This window comes from Pseudorca crassidens, chromosome 10 (genome assembly GCF_039906515.1).
Source record: "Pseudorca crassidens isolate mPseCra1 chromosome 10, mPseCra1.hap1, whole genome shotgun sequence".
Taxonomy (NCBI): domain Eukaryota; kingdom Metazoa; phylum Chordata; class Mammalia; order Artiodactyla; family Delphinidae; genus Pseudorca; species Pseudorca crassidens.
In genome coordinates, this window is record NC_090305.1 from 44,070,545 (window position 1) to 44,097,639 (window position 27,095).

At 40.4% G+C, this 27,095-nt stretch overlaps 1 protein-coding gene across 30 annotated transcripts in view; it reads right to left on the bottom strand.

Annotated features, from left to right (window-relative positions):
• Positions 1-27,095, bottom strand: part of DST (dystonin) — a 499,741-nt gene that overhangs the window by 56,013 nt on the left and 416,633 nt on the right. For 24 of the 30 annotated variants that reach the window (XM_067753482.1, XM_067753475.1, XM_067753484.1 and 21 more), the window contains 11 exons: positions 26,848-27,009; positions 25,173-25,343; positions 22,625-22,791; positions 20,022-20,181; positions 19,497-19,823; positions 18,665-18,749; positions 17,084-17,325; positions 15,973-16,179; positions 5,247-5,366; positions 4,973-5,080; positions 3,064-3,282 (listed from right to left, as the gene is read on the bottom strand). In XM_067753482.1, coding sequence (XP_067609583.1) covers positions 3,064-3,282; positions 4,973-5,080; positions 5,247-5,366; positions 15,973-16,179; positions 17,084-17,325; positions 18,665-18,749; positions 19,497-19,823; positions 20,022-20,181; positions 22,625-22,791; positions 25,173-25,343; positions 26,848-27,009 — 1,968 coding nt within the window. The remainder of the gene's footprint in view (positions 1-3,063; positions 3,283-4,972; positions 5,081-5,246; positions 5,367-15,972; positions 16,180-17,083; positions 17,326-18,664; positions 18,750-19,496; positions 19,824-20,021; positions 20,182-22,624; positions 22,792-25,172; positions 25,344-26,847; positions 27,010-27,095) is intronic. The other 6 variants (XM_067753487.1, XM_067753485.1, XM_067753507.1 and 3 more) reach the window with 1 other exon arrangement.

Sequence of the window (27,095 nt, forward strand, 5' to 3'; positions counted from 1 at the left end):
GCCATAACTCTCTGTATTCCTTTCTGCACACTCATGATACATACAAAAGTTATTCAAAAGGAAGGAAGGGAGAGGGAGGGAGAGGAAGAAAGGAAGAGGAAAAAAGCACAGTAGAAGGTAGACACAATGATGAGAGAGAACAATGACAGATAAAGCTAAGTTAGGGGGATTTAAGCCCCCAAGGGATTGTCATTACATTATATGTAAACCAATACAAAATATGTCCATATATATTACATTATATATCTGTGAGTCTGTTCTATGTACATATATGATATGTATGATATATAAACATAAACAAATCTATCTGTACTTATTTTTAAATGTTAATGGCTGCAAGGATAATCAATCCATCAAATACACAGCTGTATACTGAGCATTATCTATAAAGTGTATTTAAGGAAAAATATGTGACCTATGAATATTATGCATAATACAGTATCATCTAATCAAGAGATACAATGATACTGATGCTAATGAGGGGGCGTGGAATCCAGGTGGAGCCCCATTCCTTCTAGGGAAATGGATCAATCTGGAATCTTTACACTCCATGGAATCCAGGGTCTCCCGTGACTGCCTGCAGGTTTCTCTGGGGCAGACCTCCGTGCAGCGTTGAGGTGCCCTCTACTGTACTCCATTATTCACGAGGTTCCCTAATCAGCAGTTTCTCGTCCTCACCAGAAGATGTGTCTCCAAACTGTTTGCTATCCAGCCCCTAAGAAAAGCTTCTCTGAGAGAAATTATATTCAGGAAAGACAGTCTAGAGGAAAGCGATCTTTCCCTGTAAATATTTTAACTTCCATCATTCATCAAGCAGAATCACCAGGACGGCCACATACCTGGATTTTTATTAAAAGTGCCACTAAAATCAGTCATATAAATTATTTCCAAAGTGGTTGAGAAAACTGGTTCATTACATCATGAACAATCCCCAATGTACTATCCCTATTTTTGAAGTTTTTCTGAAGACGGTCTCAAAACTCTTTTGGAAAAGAGCTAAATAAACACAAATTCAATTTGTAAAAAAAAAAAAGGAGGAACGTCTACTGAATCTACACAGCCCCTGGGTGGTCCAGGCTGTGATTTCCTACTTGTGTTTTACATTGTTTGGTATCTTCATGCTGTTTTACAGAATGGAGGTGGTGACAGTAAGACCAGCCACCATGCAATCTCATGGAGAAGAAACGTGTCACACGAGCTCTGGCTTCAATATTCTCGAAGCCATGTTTGAAAACAAGCTCACACTTTGATTACCAAGAGACTCTCAGTAAAGTAAGGAATCTCTGCTGAAAGTTCTTGAGTGGCCTGGAGTCTAAGTAGATCTCACCTGTGCAGCATCACCATGAGACACCTTTGCTGGGAGGTAGCCAGATGAGCCTTCTTAAGACCATTCCATGACAGACAAGAAAAAAGCCACGGGATACCTGCTTGGGGATGTGTGCACATGGAGAAAGGGCCCAGCAGGAGATGTCTTTTGCCTCATAGGTAACAAAATGATTCTTGGCAGCTATCCTAAGAGTCCACTCATGCTGGAGATACTTAATGTGAACTTAAAAGAGATCTACCATTTATTTATAACACGGCTCTCGGGGCCATTTTTCATTCCTGGCTAGAATGAACTAGAAGATGTTCCCAAGAACAGTGAAGAGGATGCTGTAGAGTTGCAGAAGAAATGCTGCAAATATTCTGTAAAATTTAGCTTGAACAATTTGAAGACTTGGCTACGAAGTTTTGAAGCTCCCTTTCTAAATAAAGATCATACATTTGTTTTGAGAACTGAAAGATAATGCCAAACAAGAAAATTAACTCAATTTTGAAATATTCCATGCAATAATGATCCTTTTTGTCCTATTTGATGTTATCCTAGAAAACAGCTATTCAGATCTCACTTCAGAGTAGAAGAAATCCATGAAACATTTTATACTAAAAATCATTCAGTGGGTAGGCATCAGGATTTCTCCCAAAAATAACCTTTCTACTAAAATTAAATTTAATTATACATAGTTTATAAGTCTCCCACTGAATTATTTAGATAGAACGCCATAAAATTTCCATTTTGCATTAAAGTGTTCTCTAAAGCTCTTCTAAACAAATACTTAGAGATATTCTTCAATGTTAATACACTAAAAAAGTAAACAAATAAGATTAATAAGTATGTTACATACTTCAAACAATGATGTAATATATCCTGAGTTAAACTTGACACACGCACACACACAATGATAAGTCTCAGGGTACATCTTGTGCAGATCTGGGAGAGCAACTAGGTTCACAAGATCATAAATAACAAGAATTCCAGACTTTCTTCTGACAGTCTTGAATCCTCTCACTTAAACCCTTCCAAAATTTTAAGCTACATTAACATTTCGGAGACTACTGAAATGAGGGCCTCATAATGCCATTTTATGTGTTTAAAACATGACATATTTGTAGATGGAAATATACTCTCTTGTTTACTCATGTAAACTTATAGAAGCAGAGAACTTCAAAATATTTCCATGTACAAAAGGAAAAGAAAAAAAAAGTGGGGGGACAATTTGTCTTTAAACTTCAGCATTTTTTCCTTTTCACAGAATTCGGTTTTACAACAATGCTATTTTGAGGTATTTGTTACAGCGTACATTTTCTCCAAGCTCAATGTCCTTGTCTGTTTGATGTTGCTTCCATGTATTGCTACCTTTTGCTTACATTCTGGATGGCTCTAACCACTATATATTAGTCAAATTAGTGTACACTGAAAGCAATTCAACATGATCAGTTGAAAGTACTTCGAAAGCTTATTTCTCTAACATTTTAAAACAATGATTTTGTTTCTGTACTCAGTTTACACTGCAAACTACTGGGTAAAAGCTGTGACATCATGATGACATACACAGTGTGCCTGCCCACATGAGTCGTCCCACTGCAAAACTGGACAACAGGGCAGCAACTCGGAGGTAAGCAAACTGTGCAGACCAGAACGCTAAAACTTCCTCATCACAGAAGGTATCTGCATTAGAAACACCCTAAAAATCGTGATTCTCTTTCCATGGGGTCTCCAGCACTCTCTGGCACCAAGCTTACACGATGTTCTTCCTGCTGTTGCCTCAGGGTTTCGTACTCCAGGGCAGGGGCAGGAAGCTGAGTGATGATCTTCTGTACGTCTGTCAGCCACGGCCAAAGTTCTTCATATGTTTCCCAGAACTGGTTAACCAGGGACTGTGCCCGTTCTAACTGCAGATACCTCTCTGAGTTTATCTGGCAGATGGCATCATAGTTCTTCAATACCTTGTCCAGTTTTTTCTAGAAAATCAGATGACAAAATGTGTTTAACCGGGCAGGCAGGCCAAGGAACACATATATATACTCCAGAATGCTTGTCCAGCACAATATACCTGGTGCAGAGTAAGCACTCAACAATGCATGGTAAATGAATAAATCAACAGAGGCTAGTTCGATTTTAATTGCTTCTATGTATAAAAGTTCATTTTAAATTAAAGAAAGGCCCTCCCATGTTGTTGCATAAGGAAGTCCCTCCTTTTCAAGGCTGAATAATATTCCATTGTATGCTAATGGTGTGTTCTTACTACAATAAAAAAAATTTCACATACACATGTAGAAAATAGCAAAAATGTAAAAAATGTCTTGAAAGTACAACTGGAGATCAGGCTGATAAAGGATGATATATTCCTGCAGTGGATTTCTATGCAGTTGTCAAAAATCGGGATTTGATGACATGCAGAACTTCTCAAAAACAAAAAAAATTAGGTGACAAAACCACAAAAAAATGAATAAATAAAAAGCCTCAAGTTTTTATGACTAAGACACTGAGCTCTCCAAACATAATAAGCAAAATTCTCCAGCCATTCTTCTAGGTCTTCTAGGTGAGAGAAAGGTCTGGCATGAGCCTGGAAACACTGACATTACTTTCTGTTAAAACATAAGGACTTTCACAAATGAAATTCTAAGAGGAGCTGCTGGTCAGCAAAATTAATTAAATAGATGAGAAGCAAAATAGAACATTATGCTATCCACTGATGTTATGGGGTGGTCACAGAGATCTCGATTATGGTACAAATTCACTTCATAATCCAAAAGCAAAAGATAAAGCACAACAGCAATCCAATAAACCACAGAATAACATAAAAATTCTCTCATGATCATCTGTATTTTTCACACCAGAACCTTCACAAAAATAATAAAGGAAAGATTAAATTATAAACAAGTGAAGTGCCACTGTAGAGTATTTAAATAAAAGATTAAGTATTAATATAGAGTGCACAGTCTACTATTTGCCTATGGTATATCTTGAAAACAATGCACCGTCTTTTAAATGTGATCTTACGCATATACATTTGTATATATTGTTTTTGCCATGGGATATTTTCCTACCAGAAGCATTAATATATATTAATTTCTTTAGGCTTCTCAGATGTCTGAATATGAATTGAACTAAACATTTTTATTTATGGCTGGTTTTCCATCAATGTAAAGGATCGTTAAAACTACATAAACTGAATACTTCCTTAATGATTCCGCTCCTTTTTTTCCTATACAGATTACTGTAACTTTATACAGAATGAATTTCAGTTAGGGAGAACCAAATACTTTGAGCTTTGTTTCAGCTCCAGCGGCCCCAATGTTCCTGAAGCCAATAAACAACAGCTGACATACAGAATAACAATTTATACTGATAATAACAGTGATAATACAGAGAACATTAATTGGATGCTTAATGTATCCCAGTTACTCAAGGACTCAAACCTTAACAGCTTTTCTGTCTATTAAAAAAGATTATCCCCAGGGTGATTCCCTTAAGGAGTATTCCTTTCACTCTTATTCTATAAGCTTGAAAAATGCCTTATTTGAAACTAATGACTTAGCTGTTTAAACAGCAGCTGTGGATAAAGGAAAAGCGCTTTTCTCAGAGTGAAAGCCCCACACATGCTGTTTGCTCACAAGTCTCACATCAGTCATGTGGACGAGATCATACCTTCATCGGCTGCTTTTCCTCTTCGCTGCATGTGCTCATGATTTTATGTCCAGATTTAACAAGCTCATCAATAATATCCTTGTGGCGCAAAATCTCCATGGTGAATGTCTGTATTTACCAAAACAAAGATTTTTTTTTTAAAGAGTGTATGACTAAAACAAAAACAATTAGGCAAGGCAGTTAAAATGACCAAGTTACATTCAATCATGCAAGTGCATTTCCTTGGAGCACACTGACAAACCATGTAGATGCAACTGGAAATGTGTGCCTTCACCTTTTGAACCTGCAGCTGAGCGGAGGTCTGGTCTTGCTCAAGCCTGATGTCACCCAGAGATGTCAATTTTTTGTCTGTTTCACTAATCCAGGCTAACTCTGCATCAGCCGCTTGGTCAAACTAAACAAAAGATAAATAATCAGGTCAGCAAGTTCCTGTAACTGGTGCCAGAGAAATACCTATCTACGTTTCTTTCAAATACCCTTATCACACAAATGGAAAATGTGAGCTTGTCTCTTCATGGCAACCTGAAATAATCCATGATAGTGACTGATGTTATAAAGAAAGGAGAACTTTCCACAGAGAAAGTAAACACAACCTCTTAAAACGTGCTGGATCCATAACACGACATTAATGATGTGAGGACAGCTAATACTGCTGCCTTCTCTCTGGTGGTGGTAAGGATTTTCTCTTTAACAATACTGTACAAATTGTGCAGCACAGGGAACTCTACTTAATGCACTGTGGTGTCCTAAATGGGAGGGAAATCCAAAAGGGAGGGGATATATGTATCTGTATGGCTGATTCATTTTGCTGTGCAGTAGAAGCTAACGTAGCATCATAAAGCAACTATACTCCAATAAAAATTAATTAACAAAAAAAATCATAGTGTGCTCATGATCCTGTACTGCAATAACTGAAGAAAATGAGGAACTCTGCATCTTTCTGACATGGAAAGAGATCTGGAAAAAAAATACTATACAAATTGAAAAGCTATAAAAGTCAGTAGCTGGACACCATCTTTTTTTTTTTTTTTTGCAGTACACGGGCCTCTCAGTGTTGTGGCCTCTTCCGTTGCGGAGCACAGGCTCCGGACGCACAGGCTCAGCGGCCATGGCTCACGGGCCCAGCCGCTCCGCGGCATGTGGGATCTTCCCAAACTGGGGCACGAACGTGTGTCCCCTGCATCGGCAGGCGGACTCTCAACCACAGTGCCACCGGGGAAGCCCTGGACACCATCTTTAAATCACTTCATCCTTCACTTTATCACGTTAATATGATATGCAGGTAGCATGCTGTTATCAAAGTACAAAATCCCTAGCAAAAAGAATGACATATTCCCATTTATTTACTCTGTGTGTATACGGGAAATACCTTTCTATGTATGCAGAGTATACCCCCAAATGTCTCATGTATCATTCTTTTACATCTCATTTAATAACAGCAGAAAACATTTTCAAGAGCATTCTTAAATATTTCAAGAGATTTTCTTTTCTTGAGCATAACAATAATTCATGGTAGAAATTTGTGAAGTATGGAAAAATATACAGAAGAAAATTAAAAGCTGGAGTTAATACCGTTGGTATTTTAGTGAATTTTCTTCCAGAAGTTGAGACTTAGAAAGCTCTGGGATAATACTGTATAAACAGTTTCATATCCTGCTTTTTCATTTATCATGAATATTTCCCATGTCATATAAACGTGATTTTTAAAATACCATCATTGTATTCTAGCATACCTGGATATTTTCACTTAGGTTCTCTGCATTTTTTCACTATTATATAAACAAGCCTGTAACGAATATCCTTGTATATAAATCTCTGTTGGCATCTCTAATTAGTTCCTTAGGGTAGATTCCTAGAAGTTGACTTCTAAGTCAAAGAGCATGAACATTTTCAATACCTTGCATCAGATAAACCCCATGCCTTCCAGTTACCATAAATGAGTACAGAGGGCAAGTGACACCACAGCACCAACCATAAATGGTAACTAACAAAGCCTCAGTGGGAAAAGTGAAGCGGAGTGGACGTTGTGATTTTCAAGTCCAGTACTGCCAGAACCTCTAATGTTTCAAGAGCACCTGGAAATCCAGATTGGGGTCAGGGGATAACTAAGGGAGGAGAGACAAGGGTGGGGGTAAGGAACTAAACTGGAAAACAGTTCATACTTTTAAGACACTAGGCAACACTCTGCAGACTCACAGGAGGATGGGGTAGACCTACTTTTACCCTATCTCACAAGTACATCTCAGAGCCCTGGGCATTATACACAACGCATACTAGGAGGCTGCGGGAGGACAGAGAAGAAAGCAGAGCTGCTATGAGTCTTGGACCCGAGGAGAAGCACGGGGGTGAGTTCCCTGGGTTTTCTTTGGCTTCCCATACCCTGGACTGGATGCTGGAGAAACTGCCACCCAGGAACACCCAGAGGTGCAGAAAAAGCCCCAGGAAAACCTGTCTCCAGTCAAAGGAGCAGGAAAGGGGCGGCCTTGCAAGACAGAAAACGTATAGACAATAACCATTCTACTCCAACCAAACACCACAGAAAAAAGCCTTGGCCTCCCCCCACTGCTGCCAAGCAAGGCTGAATGGGGAGGCCAGATTTCCACCCTCCTGAGCCTGGGCCCGACACCCCTGCCAGGGTGATGTCAGCGAAGTCGGGAGCTGGAACTTTCACTCCCACAGGCGACCGCAGACCCCTGCTCCCGGGTCAGTGGAGACCACATGGGGAGCCTGGACCTCCCCCTCTCCTCAGGGTGGCATCAGGGAAAGCCTGTGGACAGTCAGGATTTTCACCATGGTGTCAGGGAGCTGGAACTCCCACTCCCACCCAGCAGTGAGCGGCGCCCGCCCCCCCCCACCCTTAGGTGTCCCACGAGGTTGCCTGGGGGACCTGGGATCTCCCCCCACCTGGCAGCATCCCTGCTGCCTCTGCCAGAGCGGTGTCAGGAAAGCCGGCTAAAACAGAAGGCTTAATGAAGACCCAAGACACACAACACCCAGAACCCAGAAGAACTCAAACCGAATTAAAGAGGATTATCAGCAGAGGCTAATACCTAGAAGATGATGTGAGAATTATCTGGCAGATTTTAGAGCAGCCATGATAAAAATGTTCCATGAGCAATTTCAAACGCAGTGGAAATGACGGAAAAATCAGAAGGCCTCAGCAACAAAATAGCAAGTCTCAGCAAAGACACGGAATATATGGAGAAGAACCAAATGGAAATTTTTAGAACTTAAAAATGTAATAACTGAAATAAAAACTCAGTGGATGAGACCAAGGAAGAGGACAGAGGAAAGAATGAGTGAAGCAGAAAACAGAATCACAGAAATCACCCAGCCTGAATAATAGAAAATAGACTGAAAAAAACGAACAGAGCCCAGGGCCTGAGGAACTATAATAAAAGGAAGTTCAAGTCACTGAGTCCCAGAAGGAGAGGAAAAATTGGCTGTGGCTGGAAAGTACTCAAACATTCTTGAAATAATAAAGTTAGAGAAATGGAGACCAGATTTGTGGCCAGGAGTTGAGGAAGAGGCAGAGGTGGGAGAGGGGACGGGTGTGGCTATAAAAGGGCAGCATGAGGGGTCCCTGTGACAGAAACGTTCCCTGTCTTGATGGCAGCCGTGTCAATTCCCTGCTCATGACGTTGTACCATAATTTTGCGGGATGCTACCACTGGGGAAACTGGGTGAATGATACAACGGGACCTCTGTATTCTGTTTTACAACTGCATGTGAATCTACAGTTATCTTAAAAGAAGTTAATTGAAAAAAAAATAACTCTGCGTGGGTAACCTCTCATCTGTAAGTCCTGTTTGCATTTTCTCTTTTAGATCTATGCTACCAAGTTGCCCTGGATGTACTGATTCATATTCCCACGAGCAGAGTTTGGCTATCCCCTCATCAAAATGGGGTACATAATTTATTCTTTAATAATCTTTGTCAAGCTTATCAGTGAAATTTTCTTAATTATAAGGGCATAACCTGCCAGGGCAGCCTAGCACAAAAGACAGCACTGATTAAGTCATTGTGATGGTTCCAATCTCACAGGTAAAAATTTACCAATTATATAAGTGAAAAATTCTTAATATTACTGAATTATTATTTGTTTACGTTTTTTTCTACCTATCATGAACCCACTTGCTTTCACCTTTACTAAGTAATGAATGAGTAAATGAATACTAAAGCTATTTGCAGGTCAAGTTTTTTAGTCAACAAGTTTAGATAGGAAAAAATTAGATAATCATCTAAATATGGGCCAAAGCATAAGTGTAACAGGGGTTAAAATAATACTTTTACATTTACCTTTAAAAACCAATGGCATAAAGATGTGAAAAGGAAGATATGGTGTAACAGACCTTTACTTAATCTCTAGAAGTGCTACCAAACAAAATCTGAATATAAACCAACATCTAACCAAAAATCATGCAAAGTCAGGCTGCTCTGAGACTCCCCTGGTGTCGGGACAGCCGTCACACTGTCATGTGTGAGGACTGGACACATATCCCATGGGTCCTCCTCCAAGTGTCACACATCTGAGAAGATCGCTGACAGGCAAAGTTGCTCCAGACAGAAATGCAGAGCTTCAGTCGTCAGAGTGGGCGAGCTCCCCCATAGGGGCATTACTTCTAAAATGACTCCACACGTTTATATATTCAAGCAGAAGTCTTTCTCTTTCCTATGTTTCCCATAACGGCATGCATTGTTTTCTGAAGCCGCCTCGTGATTTGCACGTAGTGGTGTTAATAAATATTCTGCCCACTAATTCATTACTTTTGCTGCTACGGGGACAAGTCAGAACAATGTGGACTCCAGAAGGAATCTTGATAAGCCATTTGAAAAACTCTGTCTTCATCTGGTTCAATAATTGTTACATGACTTAGTTTCAAATGGAACTACTCATTAGCAATTGCTGATCAATGTGAAAAGAAAAAAAATTTCGTCAACTAATTCAGCAGCTTCAGATGTGGAAAAAGAAATCGTCACAACAAACAAGTGGAAGAGTCTGATCATTCGCTTTCAAGCCGCACATGGTGGAACTCCAGGGTAAAGCTCTACTATGTGATGCGCTCAGCACAAAACTGAGAAAAAATAGTACAGCCCTTTCTACCAGAGTGCAAATGTTGCAAGATATCAAGAATAAAATTTAACAGGAATTGTTTTTCTTCTACTGGTCCCTGAAAAAAATAAAGTGATGCCCCCACCCCTCTTGTTTGTGTTCAGGCTATTTTTAGGATTTATACGACAGTCAGATTGCTGGTGTTAATATTAGTTTAATAATAAGTCTCCCTTTGTGGAAGAAAAAAAACAAAAAGCATCCAATGAAAACCAGTATGATGATACTTTCTGGAAGAAAAAAAAAAGCATCCAATGAAAACCAGTATGATGACACCATCCAAGTTGCCAAAACTCAAAGCTGAAACTCAAACACTGTTTCTTGAACCAAGGCAAATATTTGCTCTGCTAAAAGAAAACAAGACTTTAAGCAGAAATTTCCCTCTGTCCTTTGAAAGGTTTTTTTATTAAATTAGAAAATATTTAATGTCCAACAATGAAAGGAGTAGTCCCAGGGTCTACATGAAGCAATTTACAGTCAAGCAAGGCGTTTTTATTTAGGTCTGTGACTCTTTCAAACAACTACTTAATGTGAGTATTTCTAACAGACCATGAAATGGCTTATTTCACATGTGAGTAACGTGGACAGCAAGTGCCCTATACCAAATTTTAATAAATTTGTTTACTACTCATACAAGTAGTAAAAAAATAACTTCAAATGAATTGTAGAGAGTGTTAGCATCCTTAACTGCATCCTGGGAAATATTCTAATACGCATCATCCCTGGAGTCCAACCATCAACCCCAGCTACTGTAATTCCTAGTATAGTTGAACTAGTATTTCAGAAACTTCCTACAAGTTGGTGAAAAACATTTTAATTGGCTAATCTCTAAATATTCCTGAAAAACACACTGTAAAACAGTAACTGCCAACATTCTACTGAACACACTGTTCTAAGTGCTTAAACATGCAAGAATATACAGTTGCTGTCAGGATAAAAGGGCATAATGTGGGTATTACCACTAATCCCATTTACAGCCGAGGAAGCCAAGGCAGAGAGAGGTTAACTGACTCACCAGAGGTTACCCAGCTTGTAAATGTCGGGTCTGAGATTCAAACCATGGTGGTCTGACGCCAGAGCCTATACTTGCGGTTGCCCTGTTACATCCCTCGTGCTTGTACACAATTTGGGCTCAGTCACTCAAAATATTCATGGGATTTCACCAATATCGGCTCAAATACCACAACAGTCAATAAGTGGTGGGTTTTCACTTACTATTTAAACGTTTCTCCCATGTCTGACAAACTGCTTTTGTACTTATCTAGAAAGTTTCTCTTGCGTGGAAGCAGAGGTTTAAGAAAGACAGAGTGATAAGCAAACTTTAACCTCCAGGACATCCTATTATTCCCTTCCCCTGGCGAGGGTCTTAGCGCTTGCTTTCTTTTGATTAGCATTTCCTTCCATTTTTCTTCACATTATTCATAACCCAGCCCATATTTTCCCACCGTAAACAAATCTCACTTCCGTGGGGGAGGTTTCCTTCTAGTTCTTTAAAAGAAATTAATTGGTGTTATTTTTCTCCCAGGCTGATCCCTAATGACCCAATGAACTGTTTATTTTAATTGCACCCATGTGCCTTTATATTGGGGGGTTATGAAGGCCCAATAAAATAAGGAAGGCAATTAGAACTGCCAGAGAGCGCCTGGGATGCCCAGACCCAGTGAAATACACACTTTAGCACCTTCTGATAATTGCACATTTATAAGAGGCAAAGGACAACAAAACAATCACAGTGATCTGAATTCAGGCTGTAAGTCTGTACGTCTTTCAAGCAAAAGCTCCTTTCCCCATTTCCACATGGGTCATTTGGTGCAGTGAGCAATTAGAGAAAGAAAGCAGCAAAGCTAGGTTACTTTGTGTAGGTTTAACATGCAAAAATACCCACAGTTTCTAACTCAGATAATGGCAGGCATTGTGAGAAGGAGGCAGCTGTTTTGCTTTTTTCTAAAGCTCACAATCACTATTTACTAAGCTGCCTTATTCCACTCAGATTTTTCTTAAAACTTATGAATGGGCCCAATTAAAAAAAAATCCTCTTCAGAATATTGATGCCTGCAAATCTGCAGAGTCAGACTCAGGAGCTTATTAACTGGTCACAATGAATGTACACCGTCCTCAGGCATCTGCCAATAATTGAGGCTGTTCCATTATTTCCAAAATAATAATAAACATCACTCTACTTTACCTAAGGCTCTTGGCCCTATGATCTCAAAATTCAGTGACACATCTTTTCAAAACTGCTATGTGATACAGAATTAACATGAAAAATCTAACCACGTCACATCAGAAGTTTTTTGAGAACTAAATGTATACCGGACGGATATGAAGCACACACTAACGAGAAGGTATCTGGACGCCCCCTTCCCTCCTCTCTTCAGACCTCAGCCCTTTTCCACGTTTGCCTGACATCTTCCATGTCAATCAACACCCTCTGTGATGGTGGCCTGACTGTTCACAATGTCCCTACATGGTTGCTGAATTCCAAAATGCAGGTTATACCAGTATAAAGGAGGCAGGCCTGTACATAAACAATCTTAATGTCAAAAGATGGAAACATCTGAAGAGAAAGCTGCTTGGAAAACAGGACATTCAGTTATTTTCAATCTAGTTGAATTTAGTCCGGTTATTCGGGGACAAAGCATCAAATCTATAAATTTAAAAACTACCAAGTCATTTGCAAGGCCCATATCCTCACTCCATCACTCGTGGTTGGGTATGTCAGGGGAGGGATCTGGAAGGAGTAGCTCTTAATAAAACAAGATGTGCCTAAGGTATGCAGAAAAAGATGGACTGCTGTCAGATCATGTCCACGGTTCAGGTGGAGAAGAAACAGAATGGTAGATGATTTGTTTAGACAACGTAAAACAAATCATACAAAATATGCAGTTCATATCCAAGTCTAAAGATTTTTTTTGCACCATTCCTTTTGTATTTCATGGATACATTATCACTGGATAAAGAGAAAACAAGTATTTTAGTATCAAACTGTACTCTGGTCCTAATTCCAAACATCTATAAATGGGCAAGGTTATAAAACAATTTTCAGTGATATATTAGGTCCTTTCTAAACTTGTTAATTATGAGTTTAGAAACTATTCTTTTGAGTGCAAAACTAAATCTCTGCCAAACCAGAAAGACAGGTACCAGTGTGTTCTTAAATTTGCCGAGAGAGAGAGAGAGAGAGAGAGAGAGAGAGAGAGAGAGAGAGAGAGAGGGAGAGAGAGAGATTTCCTGATCCTTTCAGTTTACTTGCCCAAGTCTCACAGGCCTTACGGTTGGAAATATCCTCATACTTCTATTTTGCTGCAATAATGGCGCCTTCCTTCGGATTACTGAAGGAGGTTAGAAAAAAATGGATCACCTCCTGCCTTAGGATTTTTCCTCTCTGCCTGATTTATAAAGAGTCCCTTTAGGGAGGTAGAATGAGATCTACCTTAATCTACCAGGATTAAGACCTGGTTACAACTCCACCACACACTAGCTGTGGGACCCCAGGCAGGTCACCTCCCCACACACTGCATATGCTCCTCCCAGCTCTAAACGGTACATCTCAGCCTTAATGGAAAGGTATTCTCTTCTTTCCTTTTTTTTTTAAATTGGCTTAAGTGAATTTTATTGGTTTTCTTTGTTACTGGAGGTATTCCATTGGGCTGACTTGCAGGCATTTCAAAGGAATGCACATACAAGTACAGAATAAATACATATAAACAACCAGAAGATATTAATATATCAATAGCACTAATATTAGTTATGACCTACTGGTAGTGAGATACTTTTACTAAACAATCTCCCCCTCTCTCACAAGGAAGGCTTGAAGGATACAGACCACAGTGTTTGCATGTTCTTGCTTCCACGAGTTTTTCTGTATTCTTTCACAAGGTCTTGAAACTTTCAGTAAGGAACGATTTTATAAAAACCCCAATAATTGTTATTTTCCCACAGGGTATATGTTTTAGATTCGAGAAAACACAGACCAACCTGTGGAAAACATTTGCAAAACTCTGAATAGAACTGGGCTACAGTTAATGACCTTGGCACCTGGCAGAGCTTACAAACCGGTAGGCGCTCAGCCTGTCACCTGCCCTTGAAAGCAGCTCCTTTGCCCCTTTCCTGTTTGCCCACTTCTGTTCCCTTCTAATCTTAGAAGAACCTAATTATAGGAATGCGATCACTAAGCAACTGAAACTAACTCCTGACTTACGTTCTCCTGAAAGCGCACCATGCCTTGTCTAACCTGTGGATTCTTTTCCTACGTTTTAAGAAGTAAGAATGAAGAATTAAGCAGTTAAAAATGACTAGCTCTCTACCCCCAACAGTCCCCTTAGCAATCCTGCAGGAGATCATGGGGGCAAGATAACATGGGAAGAGAGAGTCAGCCAGTCTGCCCTCCATGGACAAGGATGCAGAACCCAACCTCCTGCCTCGATGATTCACTGAGATTCTTTTCCCTTTACAAACTGTCATGGCTGAGCAGAATCTTCAGAATTGGTCTCTGGACACAAGTCCACCTTCTCCCCAGACTGCTGGCTTTTCTGATTAAAGCACTTTCCTTTCTACTGACACTTGCCTCTCGAGTTATTGGCTTATGAGCAGTAAGCAGCCGAACCTTGGTTTGGTTACACCCTTATTACTGTCTTCCTTCCCCAAACTAGCCAACCACAGTCAGCTTCTCAAGAAAATTCTACTCCCAAGAGGACAGAATATTTGTCGTGCTATTTAGAGAAGTCTTCAGTGCCAACTATGAAAGGTCGAAAGAAATTTTGGTGAAAAACAATCCAACTCTTTTCAAATAGTTGAATAAACTTCACAAATAAACACGCTTATTATCCTATGATAATGAGGCATACAAATTCCTCCAAACTTTGAAAACAGAGCCATGCAAACGCATTCCTCAGGCATGAAGGCCTCCCTCACAAAAATGTCTGAGGCAGGCCTTTTGCTATCGTTGTATTCCATCGGCTTTTGTGATTCCAGAGCACGGCACTGAAATGAGGAGTGAGGCGCCATGTTTTAGAACTAGATAAATTACACTTTTACGGCAACCTTAGAGAATGAATTTTGGATGCTCTACACGAGCTGCTTGATTTGTGTTTCTTGCTTTTGGCTGGGATGTGCAAAGGCTGAGTCATCCACCTTCCCAAGCCCTGTTCCACAGTACACAGCAAAACCCTACTAACTCTGTCAGAGCAAGTCTGCAACAAGAGGCTGATGACTTAATATAAATATTCAGAGATTTCCATAAAAGTTAATCAAAACATGTATTACAAGCTTCTAGATCCAGGACCCCCCCCCCCCCTTTTTGCCCACAGTCTTCTGAGAGAGCTGTGGCTAAGGGGTGGGGTCTATAAAACTCTCTGGAACCAGCAACCATACGAGTTGCAGACAGGTCAGCAACGATCATTTTTTCCCCTTTCAGTCATCTTCAGAAAAAAAATACATCACCAACACAACTGTTTCCTTTTTAGAAAGAATTCAGCCTTTCTTTGCCATGTACATCAAGGAACAGTTAATAGTGACTTACACGATAACTCAAAATATTTACTCACACACAGATTAGACGCAGCCAGGGCATAAAATTAACATGAGCAGCATGCACACATGTACACAAAAGGCATTTTGTCTGGACGGCAGGAGAACGGTGCTAGTCCTGCCGGTGGCTGACTTGCTGAGCCTGGGAGACCAGGAGGTAGATGGCTGCCAACAATGTAGAGATGAGCCTTGCCCGGCACTCAGATGTCCAAGTACCCCAGCTAAATGCTTTTCAAACCCCTTCCGTTGTGGAAGCATAACCAATGAATGGAAATACCACCCACCATCATCTCTGATCAGGTGGAGGCCCTGGGAGCAAGTGGAGGAAACGAACTGCCCGGACGCCCAAGTGTTCGCCTACCTGCTGGGACCTCAGAATGGCCGCGTCAATCTCCTCCACCTTCTGTGTGATGGTGTCGCTCACCAAGCGGTAGCGGTCATTGTCCTCAGCCACCATTTTTTCCAGCCCTTCCCTCGCCCTCCAGGGCACCAGCTCCAGGAGAGCAGAGCTCACTTCGTTAAGGGAGTCCAGCAGGGCTTTGCTGCTCTTAGCTTCCTTCTTTAGCTCCTGAAAACAGAAGGAAGAAAACAAAAACTTGTGGGAAACGCCAAGTCTGAACGGGCTTCTCCTCTAACTGTCCTTGGGGCTAAAGTCCTTCACAGGCCAACGTGATGCATGGATCACCTTAGTGCCAGTTACCCCAGTTCTATACCCCTTGGTTACTTAAAGCTATTTTGCAGAAAGGAAAGTGTTCCCTGAGAAGTTCCAAAAAACACTTCCTTGGTCAACATGGCAAGATTTTAGCTTTGAAATGTAATATAAATGTTTAAAAATTGGGAACCCGAACCTGGCAAGTTAACCCAGCAAGTTAATCCAGCTTGCTGGTAACCTTGAAGTAATCAGGTACCAGAAAACTAAAGAGGAAAGTCCAAACCAGAATCAAGTGACCCTCAAAACAAGGACACACTGGCTTTAAATCATCCCAGTTGAATCATTATAGGCTCAGTGGACCTGACCTCCCGGACTGCCTTCACCCATGTGTGATCGTACTTCAGGATGATAAAAACCGAGGCGGACAACTCTAAGAAGGATGATCAGCATGAGAGAATACCACTCTTGCAATATAATTAGAAAAGCCACCTCATGCTTGGCATCTATCTTATAAAGGTATCACTATTCTAACCAAATTATGTGTATCTCTGAAACAGTGATCATTTTCTTTTTTTTTTCTGTTTTCATCATTCTGTTTCTATAAGATTCGAGAAACAAATGACAATATGCTGTTTTCACGTCTGGGCTCCTAAAAGTTTAAATAGCTGATCTGCTGCCAATTTCTGTTGGGTCCACGCCCACCAAGGCATCCGTAAGTATATTAGTAATGACACGTGATAAATATCACTTTGCCCCTGTGTGAATAAGGCTCCCTGAGAGATAACAAGCAGATCCAAAGAGTGTATAAATCGGAGCGTACTTTTTGCCTCGCGTGTGCTTGGCTGGAGGCTTCTCTCTTCAGAACCTGCGTTTCGTATGCAAGCAACTCGACCTCCACCTTGTCCAGCCAGGCACACAGCTCCTCGTGCGTGGAGTGCAGTCGCCTCGCGAGCTGCAGTGCCTGGTCCAGGGTCTTGGCGACGTCCGCGCTCAGTTTAGTGATGTCTTGGTACCTCGCTTTAATGGCTTCCAATTTATCTTGAATTATTAAAACTTCATCACCTAGAATTTCAAAAGCATGTCATATCTCGTGAAAGGGGAAGAAGAGTTCTTCAGCTAAAGAAGTTCTGACCCAAGAAAAGCCCTTTCCTAGGTTTGAATTTTTCTGAGGATATCTGGAGAGTGTAAACAGTTCTGAAAATGCAAATATAAAAACTGTAAAGGGCTATGTGGAATGCACCACCTTTGCAACTATTTGTATGGTCTTTCCGTTTTCAAGCATTGGGGTTAAAAACTGTCTAGGTTTGCATACTGAGTTTGTGGCTTACTACCTTGCACAAGATACCTCACCTCTCTCTGTGCCCCTGGTTACTTATCATCACGAATAGAACCTACTTCATAAAGTTGTGATAAAAATTCAATGAGTTTATATTTGCAAAATGTTTAGAATAGTGACTGCCAAATACATACATTTATATATGTATAATCTATGCATGTGTGTGTGTGTGTTAAAAATAATAAACTCAGGGCTTCCTTGGTGGCGCAGTGGTTGAGAGTCCGCCTGCCAATGCAGGGGACACGGGTTCGTGCCCCGGTCCGGGAAGATCCCACATGCCGCGGAGCGGCTGGGCCCGTGAGCCATGGCCGCTGAGCCTGTGCGTCCGGAGCCTGTGCTCCGCAACGGGAAAGGCCACAACAGTGAGAGGCCCACGTACCGCAGGAAAAAAAAAAAATAATAATAATAATAAACTCACCTGCACTATTCCAATAGATCCTCACCTGCCTCTATTTAATTTTCAGACACACAGAGAAATTGTGTCCTGGGCTTCAGAGTCCAAGTGCAAGGCTCTCGATACTATATCAAATTCTTCCCATTCATAATGAATGGTACCTGTCCCCCACCACACACATGTGCTGAATTGGATATAAATACAATGAGACATTCCTACAGCCAAAGGAATTACTAAAACAAGGTAATATCTGTTTTCTTGGTGAGTTCAAGCACAGAGAAATGAAACCTGGGTATAGTCACAGTATGTGTCACTGAATGCCATCTATCTTAAAAATTTAAAAAGCTGTCTACAACCTATGTGCTCATCTAGAACAACTGCCTTCCACAAGTGGAAAACTAATGTCACTCTGCCATGGGATTCTCTGACCAATACTTGGTGTTATGAGTAATACACAAAACTTCCATTAAAAACTCAGTGAGATCATGAGAAAAACAATGAAATCATAGTCTAAAACCCCCTCGGTCGGCCTTCAAAGCATTCTCCAGGATGAAATCTTGGAGTGGCCCCAAAATTCGAGTGTGCTTTGTGTTTTTCCCCCATCTCTAAAATATTTTGAAAGCAACACAAAATACTCACGCCATGAGGATTTGATTTGAAAGGTATCTCACCTGTTGTTCGTTTAAGTAGTTCTAAACCATTTAGTAAGGCCTGATCTACATTTTGTTTTCTGAGTAGGATGTCCTCTTGCAGAACCTAAAACACAGGTATCATTTTCATGCGGGGGGGAAAAAAATTTAAATAAGCATTGGCATTATCAGTTAATCTTATTTGAGGAAACACCTTTTCAAATATTCCTCACTGTTCTCATGTTTACCCAACTTTTTACCACCACTGTGCCCATGTCTCAGTTCATCTATCATAATTCACTCCCCTCTTCAAAAAATGGGCGATGTGGAGACACTGGAGTACTGGTTAATTATGGGCCTTTGTATACAAAGATGAAATAACAAAATAAAAGTCAACAATCCAGCTATTGGATAAATTAAATCTCTTCTTACATGTGACTTCATTAAAAGTAACTGAATACAACACTACTTACTATATATAAAATAGATAAACGACAAGGACCTACAGTACAGCACAGGGAACTCTGCTCAATACTTCGTAATAACCTATATGGGAAAAGAATCTGAAAAAGTGTATATATATACACACATATATACACACACACATATATATATGTGTGGTGTGTGTGTGTGTGTGTGTGTGTATATATATATACACACACTGAATCCCTATGCTGTACACCTGAAACTAACACAACATTGTAAATCAACTATACTTCAATTTAAAAAAAGTCACTGTATACATAGGTAATGTCTTATTTGAGTACAGCAACTCACCTAAATCATAGTGAACATAAAATAATACAGAAATAACGAAGACTGAGAAAATGAGGACAACTGAAATGAAAAAATAAAGTAAAATAAATCAAAATACCCGCAGCTCAGCCTGCTGTGTCCACAGCCCCTCAGGGCTGGAATCCTGGACCGAGAGCCTCCTCAGCTTGTCATGCACTTCACTCAGCCAGTTCATCAGCTCCACTTCATCTTCCCCAAAAATCTTAGCATTACACAGAGCCTGCTGGAGAAGCTCAGACCTGCCGTGGCTTTTCTCTTGAATCTCAATGTACCACACTTGAGAGGAGTCTAATTTACTCTGCACCATATCTTTATCCTCCCTGGAGCTCAAAACCTTTAAGGACTGGCCAATGCTAATGGCCTGGTGTAAATGTTTATTATGATGGTTGATGTCATCTTCTAAGGCCTAAATAAAGTTTAAAAAAGGAAACAAAAAGAATGGACAAATAAAAATGACAACATAAATTGAACAAAAAGCTGACACATGAAATGGGTCTAAGGTTGCACTGATGCATCACACAACAGTACAAAACTCAAATGCATGTCATAAAACCACAAAGGGCACGGAAAACTGGATCTCACTAACGTGTGATGGGAACCTTACTTTGTGCTGGGCAATTTGTTCCTCCAGCTTGGATGCTTGGGTTCCAATGGGTTCGCTATTCGCCAGCCTCTTTTCTGTGGTTGTCAGCCACTCATTCAGTGGTTCTAAGGTTTCGTGAAACTGCTGTGCTACCACTGAGATACCTTCCAACTGACGATTCCTGAAAACGTGCCAAGAGGAAGGTCATTCAGGGATGAGAAACGTGGGAAACTGTCAACAGAAATCTTCACTCATGCTCCCGTGTTCCACTCCAAACAGTATTTGTAGAAAACATCTAACATTAAAATTAAAATCTCTCACATGGAGAGGACACTTTAAAATATTTCTCCTATTCTCCATGCTTCCACTGCGGGGGGCCGGGGTTCAATCCCTGGTCGGGGAACTAAGATCCCACAAGCCACGTGACATGGCCAAAAAAAAAAAAAAAATCTATGAAAAACTTTAAAAAATAGTTCTCCTATTAAATAAAAGTAAAGCTGAACAACACATCAACCTCAAGGGCCTAAATCTTGTGAAAGTCTTAAGTAACCTGGTTGTAATACTTACAATAATAATAGGTATAATCATAGTAATGTTATAATAACAATAGTAGCCATAATAATGATAGTAATAGGTAATACTTACTGAACATATATTCTGTGCTTTACATAATAGTTAACTTCAATCGGAGCATCAGTTACTGAAATTGCTTTAATCAAATGGTCAAAATTAGATTTAAATTTTGAAGAATAACTATAGCATCCCCTGTGCTGGAATTACTAGTGAGTCCTCCTTTAAAAAGTACACTGTCAGGTATATTTCCCCAAGGCAACAGTTAATATTTTATGGACTAAAATATCATGAAAGAGGAGAAATATTCCTCAGACTTTAACTTGTAACAGAGTTTGAATGCTTTTAGAAAACCCATTGTTTCCTCCCTTAAAAAGGTACCATGTAAGTTAAAACCTACTTGCACGGTCCTTGGTTTTTATCTACGGCAAGTGATTGTGCTGGTCTGTATACAGAGGACCTGATGCTGTATCCAATCCTGTGAATTATTTTTGCTGGGACCAAGAGCAGCTGTCTTCACCTGTTATCATGTTTAATTCTTAGAGAATTACATGATTTGAGAAATGAGCTTTCTATGGGGACAAAGGGAATTATGGACAACTGGCACATGCTACCGAACATAATTTCTATACCTTCATATCACAAATTACACATGCATATATTTTTAAAACCTTCAGTTGAAATACATTTGATCTTTTTAAAAAAATGAATAAAATTACTACATTATTTTTGACTTCTGGATGATCACTATTTATGACTCTTTCTTAAAAATTCTAATATCCAATCACCTAGAATCACTAGAAAGAACTATTTTGTAACTAGGTTTAATTGACTATGATTTAAATTGTAAGGGAATCTATTAGTCTGTGTGTGAATCGTAGCATCACCACCATCCCTCCACTTAATACCGCTGTGAGGAAGGTTTAGGGAAAAAAAAGGACAGTCATGGGAGTGAAGCAGAGATCTAGACTTTCATTTATTAAAAAAAAGTATTGAGAGTCTCTCCCATGGCAGTAATTCTGGGGCATTACACAGAAGGAATAATCTACTGACACACATTAAAGAATAACATGAAACTTCCAGCCTCCTTCGGAGCCCCTTATTCAATGGTCCTAGAATGATAACTCCTTCTACTCCGTAATTCAAGATTGGACAAACTCTTCTCTGCACCATCTTAGTTCCAAAGAAGGTAGGAATGTATGGAGATGCTCATTCTCTTCAGTGGCTCATCTATTTCCAACCCAGCCAGTGTACACTTCAGTGTAGCTACAACATGACATCGGTCAATGTGGTGCCAGTGAAGAGAATGAAGAAAGAACTATATTCAATATCTTATGATAAATCATAATGGAAAAGAATATTTTAAAAAAGAATGTATATGTATGTATAACTGAGTCACTTTGCTGTACAGCAGAAATTCATACAACATTGTAAATCAACTATATACTTCAATTAAAAAAATTAAAAAGAAAAAAAACGAAGTGTAATGAAGCCCGGTGGAGCCACGCTCCAGCTTCCGGCCCTGGTAGACGTCACAGTGCCCTCCACCTGCCTCACTTCCCAGATAACTCCCACTCCTCCTTTAAAACAGAGCTTAGCTATCACTTTCCTGCCCCAGGCCAGGTTCCTCCTGTTCTCTGCTTCCACAGCACCCTGTGCCCAGGTTTCACTTTGAACCATCACATTTGTCATTAGTCTTCAATGGCTACGAAACCCTGCTAGGCTGTCCCTTGTCTGAGGGCAGGGATGATCTGACCAGCGCACCCCTGCGGAAGGCCCAGCTCTGCCTGATGCACAGTAGGCAGGCGATAACTACGTTATAAATGAATGAACGAATGACCCCCAAAGGAAATACTCTTAAGAGTTGGGATAGATTTGGAGACTACAGGACGTCCCCATGGGGGAATAAAGACAGAGGTGCCATAGCCCTTGCCCTCCATGTTCACATACATGATAAACACAGGAAAATAACAATTTGAAGAAAAGCATTACCAAAATACAAGAAATCAGTATGAACGCCATTGGTGCTCTTTCCAAAGACTGGAAGCATTTACCTTGTTTCAGCCTTATTAAGCAAGGCCGCCCATCTGCTATCCAAGAGACTCAGTTGTTTCAAAATCTTCACTTTATCTGCAGGTTCTGCTGTGGCGGCAATTTTTTCTCCTTCCCGTTTGATCACCTCCACAGTAGATTTGCGGTCATCCAACAATCTCTGGAGAAGCTTAAGACACAAGAGTAAATTTAAAAAAAAATAAATAAAAAGAAAGGAAACAAAGCGATAATTTTATCAACATATGGAAAACATACACAAAATACTTGTGATATGTAACAAAAATAACTTTGTGTGGATTCACATACAAAAGGACCTGAGAAGTAGGATTTTTTCAAAAAAACTCATTTTGTTTAATGATTCATTATTATTGTGTCAAACATTGCGGTGGCGGCTTTTCATACTAAATAAAACAAATATTGATAAGGCCACTGAACCATTCGTTATTAACTTGTTAATATGAAGTAATGGAGTAGAATGTGCCGCTTAGGATAACTCCTCTGCACTGAGAGCGCAAGATCCCAATTATTATAATGAAATGGGAATGCCCTAAACAATCAACAGTGATCTGTCCCGTTGAGATAGAAAAGGTCATTATAAATCACTGCTGTTTTCAAAACCTTTCCCCATATTAAACAATCCAACGCAGAAGGGAAGTTGAAAGTCAGACCAAGTTCACAAGCTAGTGAGGCTACAACTAGAGGCTCTTGGTTGCTTTTAGCGGGTAAGAGAGCTCCTAAAATTCTTTACGAGGATGAAAACTAAAAAGAGCCTTTAAATATCATTTCCACAATGAACCGAGGGGGAAACATGTCAGAAATCCCCAAAGCTGGCTAAGGAAGACTAATATTTCAGGATTGAGCCATGGAAAAAATTTCAATTTAATGCTTCATTTTGAGAAACCTGGAAGGGAGTGTTTGACATAGGTAGCCAGAAATCAAGATTCCCTTCCTCCAATGAATCAAAACAAGTATTTCAGGAATAAGTGCAATCCCCAGGCCCTGTGTGAAGAGCAGTGAGGAAGGCACAGGTGTACAGAATGCTGAGTACCGCACTGCTTCCTTAACCTGACCCTGACTGATGCCTAAGGACCAAAGGCACAGACAGTCACCCAGAAGTAACAAGGTGGAAGGGTATTTTCTCACTGTCACTTTGGGATCAAGGCCACCACAGCAGGAAGGGAGGGGAACAGGGCTAAAGAGAAGGGGAAGAGATGCCCTCTCTTGACACAGGTCAGAGCCATCATAAAATCAAAGTACAACAAGTGGTTTAGGCAGTAAAGAGAACAATTAAGTGGATTACTTTTGGTAAACTTTAACGAACAGCTTCTAGCAATTAAGAAAGCAAAATCAATAGACAGGTTTTGTTGGCTAAGCACAGTTCATTAACTCTGGGCAAATAATAAATGTTTAAATCGTGAATGGTAGCAATTATACTATTATATTTAACACCAGATTATAGTATATATTTATTACATTATATAAATTATACATATTATTTTATTACATATCATTATATATTACCATATTTTTTCAAAAATCAAACAAATGCAATGTGTTTCCTGTTATATTTCTTTAATCCATACCTGTAAATCTATTTCTAATAAGTTAATTTCCCAAGATACTAAAGTCTTCGAAGAATTTTTAGAGAGAGTAGTACTGGGTGTCAAAACCCAATTAAGCCTCTTAATCCAGTCTCTTCCTTTTAAAGGTCCTGTCTTTTTAAAGAGAAGCCTTATCAGTGTGCTGTGTGCCAGGTGCCACCCCCCCACGTGTCATTTCAAGTCATGGCTAACAAATCAATACTGGACAGGTCACTAAATGCTTCCTAATGACCACAAAAATTGTACATGTGGCCCCAAGTAGTGACCATCCCTCTAAGAAGTGTCTTTCCAACTGGGTCCTGTATTTGCTGAATCAAAAGACACAGAAGTATGGTTCTCAGCGTATGTGAATCAACTCTCTGCCATGTCAGTACAGGCTGAACCATAACAAACTGCCCATACTGACTCTATAAAATAGGCAATTGCATGTGCATCAACCTAATACACAGGAAAACAATATTTCTGTTCGAAGTCACCTTTTCGGTAAGTGATGTCTTCGAACTCAACTACACTATTTTTTAAAATTGTACACACACACCCCTCCACTCAGCACTTCCTGTCCCCCACCCTCGCACTCTGTCTCTTGCTAATAACTCTTATCTCCCATCCCAGTGTTATTTATCGATGGCTAATGTAACACCATTTACGTGTTTACTTTGTTTATTGTCTCTCTCTCTCCCCGTTCCTCCCTTACCACTAAACCTTAAACTCGATGAGGAACGTCTATGGTTTGTAGTCAATGATATATCTCCAGCACCTGGAACGATGGCTGACCTGTGGCAGATGGTCCACAAATATTTGTTGAATGACTAACAAAACAATGTCTACAGCATTGATTACCAGTTAACGAGGATATCCTATTAACACAAATAAAGAGAGTCACAAGGTGAACTTTTACTCTCATTGTTAAGATTTAACATGAAACAGTACGAAAGCTCCGCTAACTTACTTTCTGCTCTTGTATCTGGGCCTTCACCACCTTGAATTCTGCCGATGGGGGCTTCTGATTGGCCACAAGCTCCTCGGTGTCCACCATCCAGCTGAGTAGGGACTCCAGGGCATCCTGGAACCTCCCGCAGTGCAGCAGGGCCTCCTGCAGTTGGGCTGCTCGCTGGGCCACCTGCACAGCACCAGGGATCCCCAGTTATCTACTGCATTCATGAAAAATGAAATTTGCCCACCAGCCAACACTTCCATGCTCATCTTCCCATCTGGTCACAAATTTTCTTTTCCTTCTCACTTAAAATTCACCCAAAGCATTGCTAGTGGGCAGGATACAGATGGAAAGGAGACAAACGCAAAGTTAGCAAGTAAGCCAAGGAGATAAGGTTGCCATCTCAACCAGTCAGTGCAAAAGGGGAAGGCTTTGAGATTCTGGAAGTATCCAATACATTTATGATTAGCAATGAATGGTTCAAATATTTTAAGGTTACTGAAAGAAACAGTGCCTTATTCATTTTTATCATTATCCCTGGGATTCATTCTTTATTTCCTACTGTTGAATATTTTTTTAAAGACTAAGATTTAAACAACAATATTATTGTGGGGAGAATCAGAATTACGTTCTGCTAGGCAAAATAACTATGAAGTATCCAATTAAATTCTGCTAGATCCAAGCTCTATAGAGTCCTTTCTTGACAAGCCAGCGCCTTTGTCGCCCAGTAAATGGAGTCTCTGTGTTCTGCATAGAGATATCCTATTGCCCCCTCAAAGGTCTTTTCTTTTTGGGCTGAAAAAGTAGTTGGCAAGATATTTTAAGCTCCATGGAAAGTATTCACACCTGACACTGCATCCCAGTTGTATTTGAGGAGTGCTGTGGTATGAATCAAACTCTAAAGAAGGATAAATGTCATTCTGAGATCCAGCCACTGCTTCACATTTCAACGCAAGGAAAACTCCAAGAACAATCCCCCACCACGACCACCACTAGATGAGCACTGCCATCCCGAAATCCTTTTCTGATCATTTCTGTCACATAAAGAGCTGCCACTGTGCGTCAGCGTCACCTTCTTAAGATATCAGAGCATTATTTTCCAGTGTTTTCCATCATGGGCATTTAGAAAAAGGTGGGATCTACATCTTATCAGTAAAATAGTATTTGGACTTAATGATCTATAGCGAGGTGCAAACCCTTAGTCCAGGGCAAACAGACACAGAGCTGTACTGTGTGACCTATTACACAGTATGGAGTGAGTTGCTGACATCTGAAAATTAGGTTTCACATAAAAAGTGAGAGTTCCAAGTTCTTTGCAAAATAAGTAAAGGATTTGGCAACAGGGAGCCCAGATCCCTATGGGACACTGATTATGGAGCCAAGTAGCCCCTGTGCCCTTGGAGGTGCGTGTGCTCCCACCAGCCCAGGGCCAGGATCCTGGCCGCCTGCCGTCACAGCTGTGCGGTCAGGTCCCTATCCTCGTGGGGGCAGTGGGTGGGGGAGGTCCTTCCTGCTTCTGTGCTGCCCAGCAAGCCCTAGGGGCATCTAGGGTGGGCTATCAGTTCATGGGGATGTCAAGGAACAGGCAGGTTTAGGGAAGCTTGGCTACTAGAAATACGACTGGTGGTCACAGCAAATGCTGGAGAAGAACAATCCACAGAAATGACAGCAAAGGGGGTGGTAACGTCACCTTCTTGTTGAGGGTCTTCCATCGTGCACTGGCATTGTCCAGGTCCCGCTCCAAGGCCTGGGTGCTGGTGCCCTTAGCGGCACTCTGAATGAGGCCTTGACCCAGCCAGTTCACATCCTGCTGTTTAACCTGCAAGGGTTCAATCTCTTCTTTTTGAAACACCTGCATTGGAAAGAACAATAATTATATGAATTATAGTACCTAACAGCCACCAAATATAAACATCTGTTCAATCATCAGGTATAGAT